Here is a 12,715-nt window from a genome sequence, read left to right on the forward strand (position 1 = left end):
TATATCCACAAAAGCCCTGTAAAGGAAACAGACAACAAGCCACATGAAACAAAACAACCAAAAGGGGACAACATGGTATATGGAGATGAAAAACATAACAAACACATGGAGAAAACAGGGGAATAGCAGATAGTAAATGATGATGCTGAGGGTATTTTACTTGATGTGTCCCAAATGCAAACACCAGGCAAAAGTATTCAAACAAAACATGCAATAACAAATCATCAAGGGGAGGAAGATGAGCATAATAATAAGAGTACACATAGATCCAGTGTGAACATCAGCAAGACAACAGCCACAAGCAGAGGGGATAAACTACTATCTGATGCACATGTTAATGTGGAGAAATTTCAAACTCCAGATCTAAATTAAATATTGCAGGGAAGGGAGAGTGATAGTCAAAGCAAAACATTGGCACAACAGGAGAATCATAGCAGATGGGATTTGAAGAGCCATGAAGAAAATTAACAAATAGGGGATAGTAGTACTAACAATCAGGGGAATGTAGCAGGGAAACAAAAGGATAAGGAAAATCATGATCCTAACATGGTGCAGCTTGAAGAAGGCAAATCAGCAGTATCAGGGCAGATAACAGTGTGGGAGGAGATACCAAAATCAAAATTTAATATTGAAGGGGGAAGCTGAGATCTAGATGTGCATACCATAGAGCATAATATGGAAGCAACTGTTAGAGCAGGAGATATTTCACCAAAGTATCTTAAAAAAGGAGGAGGTAAAGCAAAGAAAAAGATATCAAGGGAGACAAGTGTTCCACATGGGAGTGAAGTTCATACTAGAAGACAGATTAATAAAGTTAATAAACCATGATGAATGCTCTTATATGGAATATTAGGTCTGTTAATACCATGGAAGCTTTTACAAGGTTGATAAAACTGAATCAAAGTTACCATTTTGGTTTTATAGGCTTAATGGAACCTTTTCAAGATCCAGAAAAGATAGAGGAATGTAGAAGAAGAATTGGAATGGAGCATGAAATAGTTAATATATTTGGTAAGATTTGGGATTTTGTGGAAGATATATTTGACTATCACATAATTGTGGATCATCAGCAGCACTTATCCGTTAAATTAAGGGTTAGAGGAACTCAGGAGGATATGCTGGTGTCACTAGTTTATGCAAAGTGCACTCAAGCTGAAAGATTGGAGTTGTGGGACTCTCTGGAGGATTTGTCTACTTCAGTTTATATTCCTTGGATGATTGGGGGTGATTTTAATGCAATAACTTCAGATGATGAGAAATTTGGTGGTCTTCCAGTAACCATCAATGAAATACAGGATTTTAGAGGTTGCATCTAGAACTGTGGAATGTCAGATTTGGGATTTAGTGGTAGTAAATTTACTTGGTGTAATGGCCAAAGTGGTAATGATTGTATTTTTTAGAGGTTGGATAGATGCATGGGTAATCAGTTGCTACAAGCAAAGTATTCTAGTGTAGGTATCAATCATCTGATCAGGAATGGGTCAGATTATGCTCCTATGTTAATTTCCTATACGAGAGACAATAGAAGTATCAAAAAACCTTTTATGTTTTTGAACTTTTGGGTAAAGAATGAAGGTTTCATAGAGTTGATTAAACAAAATTGGACAGCTGATTTTATGGCAAATCCTTTCATACTTTTTCATCATAAACTGAAAAAAGTGAAAGCAGCTTTGGTACAATGGAGTAAAGCAAATTTTGGGAATATATTCCAAGAAATTGAGGATTTTGAAGAGGTCATTAAGGTGAAAGAAGCACAATTTCAGAGTCTGCCAACTCCAACAAATAGACAGGAATTGCATAAAGTTCAGGCAGAATTAAATAGGTATTTACATCTAGAGGAAGAATTTTAGAAACAGAAAGCTGGGATGTAGTGGTTTCAGGATGGAGATAGAAATACAATTTTTTTCATGCTTATGTTCAGAGGAGAAGGAAAAGGATGCAGATAAGAAGAATTCAAGGGGCCGATGGGAATTGGATAGAAGAAGAAGAGGGAATAATTGCTGAAGCCATCAGATGCTACACTTCTCAATTTACAAAGGAAGAAGATCCAAAAGATTTTGAAATTCTAATTCACTTGCCCAGAATGATTTTTGAGGATGATAATTTGTGGTTTGAAGTAGAACCAACTAAAGAAGAGGTAAAGGCAGTGGTTTTTCAACTAAATGGAGAGAGTGCAGGAGGACATGATGGTTTTACTGGTGTGTTTTATCAAGTTTGGTAGGAAATTATTGGAGAGGATGTTACCAATATGATAAAGGATTTCTTTTGTGGAGCAGAACTGCCCAAGTTTTTTACTTATACTAACCTGGTCTTATTACCAAAGAAGGAGATGGTTAACACATTTTATGATATGAGACCAATTAGTTTGAGCAATTTTGTGAACAAAATCTTTTCTAGACTGATTCATGGGAGATTGGTGTCAAAATTATCTGATATTATATCACTCAATCGGTCTGGATTTGTTAAAGATGGAAGTATTATGGAGAATATACTGTTGACTCAAGAAATTGTGTCTGATATAAGGCTGAGGACAAAAGATGCAAATGTGATAATTAAGTTGGATATGGCAAAGGCTTGTGACAGGGTATCTTGGTTGTTCTTAACTAAGGTACTTAAGCAGATGGGATTCTCAAAGAAGATTATAGACATGGTCTACAGGATTGTTAAAAATAACTGGTACTCTGTGTTGGTAAATGGGCAGCAGCAAGGTTTCTTCCAATCTACCAGAGGAGTAAAGCAAGGGGACCCTCTTTCCCCTACTTTATTTATCCTAGCAGCTGAGGTCTTATATAGGAGCCTGAATGCACTTCACCAGAAAGTCCAGTTTAAGGGTTTTGGTATGCCTAAATGGAGTCCAAAAGTAAATCATCTTGCCTATGTTGATGAAATGATCATCTTTACTTCAGCAGATGTGGTATCTTTGTAAAAGATAATGGGGATTTTGAAGAATTATGAGCAGACTTCTGGTCAAAAGATTAATATGGACAAAAGTGTTGTTTATATTCATAATAATGTCACAGGGGACATTAGTATCACAGTTGAGATTGTAACTGGTATTAATAGAAAAGAATTTCCTTTTATGTATTTAGGTTTCCCTATTTGTCATTGTGGGAGAAAGAAGGAATTCTTTAATGCTTTGATCCTTAAAATCATGAATAGATTACAAGGCTGGAAGGGTAAAATGTTATCCTTTGGAGGAAGGGCAATTCTTATTAAACATGTGCATCAAAGTATGCCAATACATATGTTGTCAGCTGTTAACCCTCCTATTGGCATCATTAGGCAAATTCACAAGATGTTTGCTTATTTTTTTTGGAGCAATACTAGTGGGGGTAAGAGCAGACATTGGGTGGCTTGGAATAAATTGTGTGTTCCAACTCCAGAGGGGGCCTAGGTTTTAGATCCCTTCATGATGTGTCTTTGACACTTTTTTGTAAGCTCTGGTGGAATTTCAGGACAAAACCTACATTGTGGAGTGCTTATATGACTAACGAATATTGTAGGAAATAACATGCTATAGTGGTACAATGGAAACAGAGGCCACAGACCTGGAAAAGAATGTTAGAAGCCAGGGACTTAATAGAACATAAAATTTGGTGGCAAGTTAGGAAAGGGGACTCACAGTTCTGGTTTGACAATTGGACTAGATTGGGAGCTTTATACTATGTAAATCCAGGGGATACTTATGATGAGAGAATTCAGAATGTGAAAGAAGTGGTAGTGGAGGGGAGGAAGAATAGAGAAAAATTGATAGAAGCAGTCACTGAGGACATTGTTGATCATCTAATAGAGAATATAACCCCACTCGAGGAGGAAAGAGATATTGATAGATCATGGTGGATACTAGACACAAGAGGGAAATTTTCAATTAAATCAACTTGGGATTTTATTAGGCTGAGGGGACCACGAGTGGACAGTTACAGTTCATGTGGATAAAGGGGTTGCCTTTTAAGATTTCCTTTTTTCTTTGGAGATGCTGGAAATACAGAATTCCTACAGATGATGTGTTAAAAAAGATGAATATCAATTTGGTGTCTAGGTGTTGGTGTTGTATAAGTCCTAGGGAAGATACTATGCACCATTTGTTTCTAACATCAGATACAGCTAAAAGGACATGGTCTTTTTTCTGCAATGCTGCAGGAATAAGCATGGAAGGAGTGCAGCTGCAACAATTGATTTTGAAGTGGTGGAAGGCACCAGTAACTGGCAGATTGAAACAAATATATGCTGTAGTGCCATCAATTATAATTTAGGAACTTTGGAAGAGAAGAAATGGTATTAAACATGGGCACAGGAAGGTTAATAGTTCAGTTATCTATCTAGTCTTACTCTCTATTCACAGACTAGTATCATGCAAGAATCCCTCTATTAGAAATATTCCTGCTGGATGGAAGGAATTGATTCAAATGTTGGAGGGAGGCAAGGCAAGAGTGAAGGTAACACAAGTTAGATGGAATTTACCTCCACTGGGGTGGTGTGCTTGCAACACAGATGGTGCTTCTAGAGGTAACCCAGGGAGGAGTGCCTATGGTTTTTGCTTGAGAGACGCTGAAGGGAATTTACTATATGCACAAGTTGAGGAGATTGGTTATGCCACAAATATAGAAGCAGCAATTGTGGCTATTTTGGAGGCCTTGAGGTACTGCAAGCAACAAGGGCTTCACAACATCATTTTTCAGACAGATTCTCAAACTATTCAGAAAATATTGTCTGAAGAATGGAAACCTCCATGGAATATTACAGGTTGGGTGGAAGAGGTGGAGGAATATAAAAGGGACCTGGACGTCATATTCAATCGTACTCTAAGGGAAGCAAATACTGATGCTTTAGCCAACTTTGCTTTAGATGAAGGTCCTTTGCAGTGCTACTTGTTTGAGGAGTTGAATGTGTAGATGAGAAGAATTCTAAATAATGATAAGAGTCAAATTCCATATCTAAGAATAAGGAGATATTGAAGGGGATGGAGGAAGAAGGAGAATGGACACTAGGAGATCATTTCATTAAAATCCTGGAGGAGGAGAATGAGACTGATTTTTTATCTAACTGTTTGTTTATTTTTGCAAGTTTATGTTATAGGACTAAACAATACAGAGGAAATGTCAACTGCTGTGTATTAGATCTTAGAAACAACATGTCAGATACTGGACAACAATACAAGCACAGAAGGTACATCAATGACAGGGATCAAGTAGAGATGGTGTGGGTCTACTTTGTGGTATTAGTACCAGATGGTACTCAGTGAAAGGATACACACTACATCTATTTGTATCAATGTCAAAGGATACTAATATGCATACAGCTCAGTTCAAGAATAATACAAAACAAGGTAGGGGTCACATGAGCACACATAGGGCAGACCTTAGGCATCAGGCAGCAGAGAAGCTGGATACAAAGATCAAAGGCTACTGGGAGAAGGTACATATCATACAGAAGACACACAATGAAGAATCTCAAGGCATATTGTGCAAGGAAAACCACAGGACACAACAATCAGAAAATTCACAACACAGAACAGACACATATATACAAGGTAAAGCTAGTGTCATACAGATACACCAGGTTCAACAGAGAGGAAGAGTACACAATCAAATTCTAAGTCATGACCTAGACCAAAGGGATTTGATGGATGCCTTATTTGTGGTATTAACATCTTATGATGCTCATTCAAGTGGGCAACAATTAAATTTATACAATTATAAGCCATGGCTAGAAGGAGATTTACAACAGATACAGGTACACATGATACAACAAAGTGGGGAACAAATAGAGCTTACAAAGTCACTGCAGATACAATAGGTTCATCAGAGTGAAAGAGTACACAGTCAAATTCTAAGTCATGACCTATACAAAAAGGATTTGATTAATGCCTTATTTGTATTAGCATTATATGATGCTCATTCAAGTAGGCAGAATTTAAATCTACATAACTATAAGTCATGGCTAGAGGGAGATGTACATCAGGTACAGATACACAGGACAAATCAAGGAGGGGAACAAGTAGAGTGTCACGACCCAACCCCGTAGGTCGTGACTAATTACCCGAACTAGGTACTCATATACACTCCCGTTAGCTACATGTTCAGTCCACAATAGACAACATATGGAATTCATAACGACCAAACCATGTTCTCAGATTTGTCGCATAATTATACATATAAAAGCAAGCCGACAAGGCTACCATCACATATCAATATCATATGCAAGCCAACAAGGCTGCCATTATAGACGAACATCATACCACAACACATTGTATAGACACAGCTGAACAGAACCCATACATAACCCACACATATGTCCACAAACCTCTAAGAGTATCAACAGTAACGCAACATATGACGGGACAGGGCCCCGTCGTACCGTTAAACAACATATGCGTATATTTAGATTAAAAAGGATCTATACCAAAGTCTGGGCTCCGGAACAACGAAACTCTCCAAGATAGCAAAAGGGAAATCTTAAGCTGGCGGTTCACCAAAACACGTATCTGTACCTGTGGGCATGAAACGCAGCCCCTCGAAGAAAGGGGGTCAGTGCGGAATATGTACTGAGCATGTAAAGCGTGAAATACAGTAAAAGGATCATAACTGAAATATGGAGTACAGTAAATGTGTACGATATTCATAATACCAAAACACTTGCCTTTGTAACATAATCATACTTGACAATATCATATATCGTATGGATGTATATATATCGTACCCGACCCTTTAATGAGGGACTCGGTGAATAAGATCATCATATTCCCTCCTGGCCGCCATGACATGTCATCATATCATCACATCATCATATCATGATATATATATATATACCGTACCCGACCCTTTAATGAGGGACTCGGTGAAAGATATATTGAGACATGCACGAGCAGAGTAATGAGAAACTATATGCGATTCAAAACATTTTTTTAAAGACTCAATAGGATAGTCAACACGAACCATCGTTCGCAAATTCAAATAATAGTCATGTCATATATCTTTCGGATGTCCCCGTGTAATATATCAAAATGGAACTTTGAAATCATGTGTACATATCAAAAAATATATATAAAATGTAAGTTATGAGAATCAAGATCATTAGCCATCCTAGTGGCTCTAGGAATAGGAATTCCTTTGGAATCATATATATATCGTATATTCATTTCACAACGATCATGCCAAAAAGAAAGAAGGGTTAGCTTCACATACCTTTAGCGCTTATTTGTCACACAATATGTATACGCTGCCCAATAATACTTCAACCTATATTAAGACACCAACAACTACGGTTAAGCTACGGGGAGATTCAAAACATATTCTAACGTTAGTAACTCCTTTCTAGATGTTTAGACGACGTTTTCTCTTGTAGTCAAACCAACTACACACAACCAATCCCACATCAATAATTATACATTCAATACCAATTCGGACAGCCCACACAACATTCCAAACAGTCCGCATTCACAACATTCAATAGCGATTCACATACGGCTACTACATCCTCAAGTTATTAATAATAGTTTGTAGCCTTACGTTTGCATGTAACAACTTTATAACAGCCCATCCAACATACAACACAATGCATAATATTAATTATCATTAATCTTCCAAGTTCAATAAGAACAACAACAACGTGTCCAAACAGTCCGTATGCGATTTCAAATCAATCCATACCTTACAACATTCGATAATAGTTTACATGCGGTTATGACACCTCTATTTTATTCTCATTAGTCTATAGGCGTAATACTTCATCAAAATGATTCTATAACAGCCCAATTACTATGACAACATGATGTATACTCTTAATTATAATTAGTTTTTCCAACTTAACAAAAACAACAACACGTCCAAAACAATCCTTAACCAACAACATAAAGATGCTCGGAATTCTTGCAAACGTTTACGAACATATTAAGCGAACTACATACGATTCTTACACCTTATTTCATGTCTTCTTTTCATATAATTTCAGTAAGTTACGACCAGCAACCACACAACATGTACATCATCACTTCATACGCAACTAAGCTACCTTGTCATCACTATAATCCTTACAACAACCCACAAACGATTTTAGTTCCAACTCCAACCATTAAACACCTTCATTTCCATCATAAAATTCATGACAACAACAATCAAAATATCAAGTAAAATCAGTTCATTATCTTCCACACAAAACAGTCCCTACACGGTTTCAACATGCTTCAACATCACACACAAGATTTCATGGATTCAATTTATATTCATACTAACACAACTTCACCTTAAACCTTCCAATTATTTTCATTATTTTTACCATGCAATCTATGATAGCATCATCCATAATTACTAAAGAAAATCAGTCCACCATGGCCACTAAAACAGTCCCTACGGCCACATTAACATTCCAACACCAACATTCATGATCTTATGCATGCAATTCATGTTCATCAAGTTACAACCATACTTCAACATCAACATATATAAGTTCATGTCTACTATCATGTTCCAACATCAACACACATAATTTCATGCATGAAACTTATATTCACACATCTACATCACTCGTAACACATGTAAAAGAAAGTTAGATCTTACCTTGACAATCCGACTTCTCAACTTGGTTAGAGTTTGTGAATTGAAATGATAATGGTTCTTGTTGCTCCAATGACTATCTTCACGTTTCTAGGGACCTTCTAAAAGGTTGAAATGCTTGAAGAAATATTTTTTTTATCAACACACAAAGAGCTCAAAATTCAGCCCCTTGGCCGAGAGCTTTTCTCTCCTTCTCTAGTCTTTCTATTTTGTGTTGTGAAGTTGAATGAGAAGATGAGCTCTCTTAGTCATCCATTTGATTAAACTAAGATGAATACAAGTTGGACACAACACATGCTCCACTCATGACATTGAGCACTCAATTAACTTTACACTAAAATTCAATTCTTTTTCTCTATACTTTTGGCCAACCTCACTTCTTTGTCTCCTTTCTTCTTCTTTCCATTTAATTGTTTACAAGACAATTGCATGTGTAGTGGATGATTCATACACTAACCTTGTCCATTGCAATCATACAAAGATAAATGGTCAATATTTAAATGTGCAATGACTCATCCAACTTGTATACCTTCATAAAATAATGCATGCCTTCATAAAATAATGGATACTTTCAATATTCAAATGCATGCCTCAACGTTTTCTACTCTTATTTTCAGCCATCTTGGCCGAATTTCACATCCCTTTTTCTTTCCATTTGGTTGTCCATAATATAATGAAAGTGTAGTGGATGAATCAACATTAAATGCATATTTGTATGTCTTCCATAATAGCCTTGTTTTAGATGACTTTGAGTCATCTTTTGGACATGGCATGTTAATGTTCATATTGGCTCATTGTTGCCACTAATTTTTACATAACACCACAATTAAGTAGTTCCTAATTTCCAAAAACATTCTTATACTAAGTAAAATTTATAACCGATTAGTTCTAGTTTAGAAATTAAAAATCCGAGGTTTCTATCTCAAGTCGATTCCTTCGCGAATAACTCAACGTATAAAATACGGGGTCTAACATAGAGTTTACAAAGCTTACAGGAGAAATGAAGCTCAGATCCAGCTGGTTTCGTAAGCATGGAGAAACACATCATCAGAAACACGACCACAACAACAGCTCGAAACCTCAACTCGTACAGAGGAAATCAACAAAACGAGTCAACATAGAAAGAGGGGGATTAATTCGTGTTCAACAACAAGCAATTAATGGAACAACAAACAACAATGGAACAAAAGGGCCGAAATCGACTCAGAACACGTACCAGAAAAGGAAAGAAGAACACGAGAAAGAGTATAGGGGCAAAGCAGGACCATCTTTATATCAGCTTCAGAGAGTCGCAACAAGTTTCAGACAAAACGGCGTGAAAAGAGGGCAACAAATTTCAGATATCCCCAATTTAGAAACGGGGGTCAAATGTAACTTATTTTGACCGAACCAAGTTTGGGCCGGCCAGTTGCTCTTTTATTTTCTTTGTTGGACCTTCTTTCTTTTAATAAATAAAAAGCCCAACTGGACATAATTAAATTAAAAAAAAGAGTTTTATTTGTTAAAAAAAAAGGAGTGGTATATTTGGACCGAACGAAAGGGGTATATTTGGACCCAAAATATAATAATGGGTATATTGAAACCATTTTTGATAGTACAGGCGTTTATTTTGTCCTTTTCAGATGTTTAATAACAAGCCTCCAAATTTTAGTTTTGGTCAAATCCTCGAAGAATCAAATTCAGGGGTCTGCATCCTGTAACTTGAACAGATGAATTTTGAAACTAGAGTTTTGTAAGTGTGCAATAACTGCAAAGACAAACTCAACTCAACTCCATGGAATCTTTAATTTACTACTGGAATTGTTTCGTATGCAGTAATTCATGATTTTGTTGTTTTGTTAGTAACTTATGAGTTACGATGGTTAATTATTCACGTCAGAGCAGTGATTGATTTTCTGAAACGTGGAGCTTCATTTAAGAATCTTTATGAAGTTGTTGTCATGATAGGAGAAGATGCTTCAACCGTACGGTGGTACCATATTTGCCTTCTTTTGTCTATTTCCGGGGAAATATGTCGTCTGTATGTATCTGTGTTCATGCAAACTTTATTTTTTTTATTACATCGACACAGTTCTTGAAATTGTAATTTCTGAATATCGAAAATATAATTACTGTTGAAACATAGGAGAAGATACTTCAGATTTTCAGGGAAGTAGTTTGGTTTTCTGCATTTAAGATTTGTCGTCTTTATATATCTGTTCATGCAAGCTTCATTTGTTTATTTATTACATTGACGTAGTTCTTGCAATTTGTAATTTCTGAGCATCGAAAGTGTAATTACTGTTGAGACAACCCCCATCAGATACAAACGAAGAGACTCTCTTTTTAAGAAACTTTGGAAAAGAGTACAGAGATAGCGATAAATTTATTTTTACTTTGAAGCAGGTACTTTTTTTTTGTCGAGTATGAGTGAATGTTAAGAGGACGCCGCGACAAGATGATTTTGAGGGAGTGTTTGGTATGAAGAAAAATGTCTTTCTAGAAGATGTTTTCACGGAAAACAGGTTGATTTCTTACTTATTTTTTATTGTTTGGCATTTTTAAAACACAAGTGCATCACTTAAAAAAGAAGAAGAAAAGTAGCAAGTGAGAATTGATCCCTAATACTCTAGATAATTAAATAACTCAGCATTCAACTAAGTGCACCATTGAACCTTTTTAAAGCATGGCTGTCAACCGTCAATATTATTTCAATTCTAAAAAATATGTACATAAAATATCTAATTTTATGAAGATACCGTGGGTTCACTTGTCCCCGAATTTACATTAAATTCGCCCCTGTTTGGTGAGTAATCCAAAAAATATTTATATGAAAACTAAAAAAACACGATGGGGTGGAATGGGTTGGGGAGTGTGGGTTCAGTGGTGGTGGGATAGTCAAAGGGGTCGGGGTGGGGGTTGGGAGCGTAAGGGATAGGGAGGAAACAATGAACCTGGAATGATACTTATGGAACTTGTTTTCCCTAATTCTGTTAGGGAAATTATTTTCCTATTTTGCTAGAGCAAATGTTTTCCAAAATATCTTAATTAACCAAACATGAAAAAAATTAATAACATTTTTTGAAAAATATTTTTCTCCATACCAAACACACACTAATCAAATCAGTTGAAAGTGTTGAACATGATGTAGTTCCCCTTTTGCGTTATTTTTGGGAAACGTGAATACCTCCTGAAGCCACGGGTAGAACACCTGGTAAAGAGACCCAATCTTGAGTGAAATAAATACCGCGACTTCAAAGGCATAAGTACCGCTCGAAGTTCCAGCGACACACTTTACTTTTATAGAGGTCCTATTACCCCCAAACCTCCCAGAACTATTTTAAAGTGTAATAAATACACTCTTCGGTGCTGAGGTGACATAGATGTATACGCTAAAAATTGGGTATCTGTTGAGCCGGTAATACTGGTGACCGAGGGAAGAAAGAAACAAGCACATGCGCGAAGACTTTCTTTCTGGATCGGAGGAGTGCTTGAACCGGGGAAAGGGAGGAACCTCGCTTGGTCCGGCTTTGCCATGGCCGATTCCGTCGTGGCCGTTGGTCCATTTTGATCGTGGCCGATGGTCCGTGTGATCCATTATACGATCGCCACGTGTCGGTAACGTGCTGCCATATTCAACTGCCAATCGTACGGGTGTCAGATCATACGATCAACCTAATCCAACCTACTCCACTTCAGAGTTTTTTCTTTATTTTTTAGACAAACTTGTTGTATGAAGCCCATGGGGCAATGCTATAAATAGGGGTCATTGCCCTACTTTTAAAGGGTTGGCTTCTTGAACTTCATAACACTTGTAATAGAAAAATATATACAAATCCTCTCTATCTCCACACCAGATTTTGGTCCGGATTATTGCGCTCATTACTCAAATCTGTTCAATCAAAAAATCTTCATGCATTACTAGATAAAAAATCTATAGTAAACCGCTGATTATTAGTTGCTTCTTCAGAGCATACTCATATATTTCTTTCCTCTATCAAATAAACCAAGGCACAACCACATATCCTATACCTCACTCAAAAATTCAATTGATTATCCAAATTCGGGGTAAACAGTTTGGCGCCGACAGTGGGGCTAGGATAATAGTGGTCTTTAGTATTGATCTCTACCATACCCATCAGAATTGAAAACATCTTCTGTTCGTCTCTGAAAAAACGGACCAA

At 36.7% G+C, this 12,715-nt stretch overlaps 2 protein-coding genes across 2 annotated transcripts; both read left to right on the forward strand.

Moving 5' to 3' along the window:
* The first annotated feature begins 1,415 nt into the window (after nucleotides 1-1,415).
* On the forward strand, nucleotides 1,416-2,926 carry LOC132619630 (uncharacterized). The gene is made up of 3 exons (XM_060334475.1): nucleotides 1,416-1,808; nucleotides 1,922-2,137; nucleotides 2,222-2,926. Exons 1-3 carry the CDS (start codon nucleotides 1,416-1,418, stop codon nucleotides 2,924-2,926), a joined length of 1,314 nt encoding a protein of 437 aa, XP_060190458.1.
* Nucleotides 2,927-4,284: 1,358 nt separating this feature from the next.
* On the forward strand, nucleotides 4,285-4,892 carry LOC132619631 (uncharacterized). The gene is made up of 2 exons (XM_060334476.1): nucleotides 4,285-4,298; nucleotides 4,343-4,892. Exons 1-2 carry the CDS (start codon nucleotides 4,285-4,287, stop codon nucleotides 4,890-4,892), a joined length of 564 nt encoding a protein of 187 aa, XP_060190459.1.
* The last annotated feature ends 7,823 nt before the right edge of the window (nucleotides 4,893-12,715 follow it).

The sequence above is a fragment of the Lycium barbarum genome, chromosome 11 (assembly GCF_019175385.1).
Source record: "Lycium barbarum isolate Lr01 chromosome 11, ASM1917538v2, whole genome shotgun sequence".
Classification (NCBI taxonomy): Eukaryota; Viridiplantae; Streptophyta; class Magnoliopsida; order Solanales; family Solanaceae; genus Lycium; species Lycium barbarum.

What these genes read in the sequence shown, in the direction of transcription:
- LOC132619630 (XM_060334475.1), top strand. Translation starts at nt 1,416, where the DNA reads ATGGGTAATCAGTTGCTACAAGCAAAGTATTCTAGTGTAGGTATCAAT. An exon ending in AGGAATTGCATAAAGTTCAG is followed by an intron (nt 1,809 to 1,921) that starts GCAGAATTAAAT and finishes GCTTATGTTCAG; the next exon opens with AGGAGAAGGAAAAGGATGCA. An exon ending in TAGAACCAACTAAAGAAGAG is followed by an intron (nt 2,138 to 2,221) that starts GTAAAGGCAGTG and finishes CAAGTTTGGTAG; the next exon opens with GAAATTATTGGAGAGGATGT.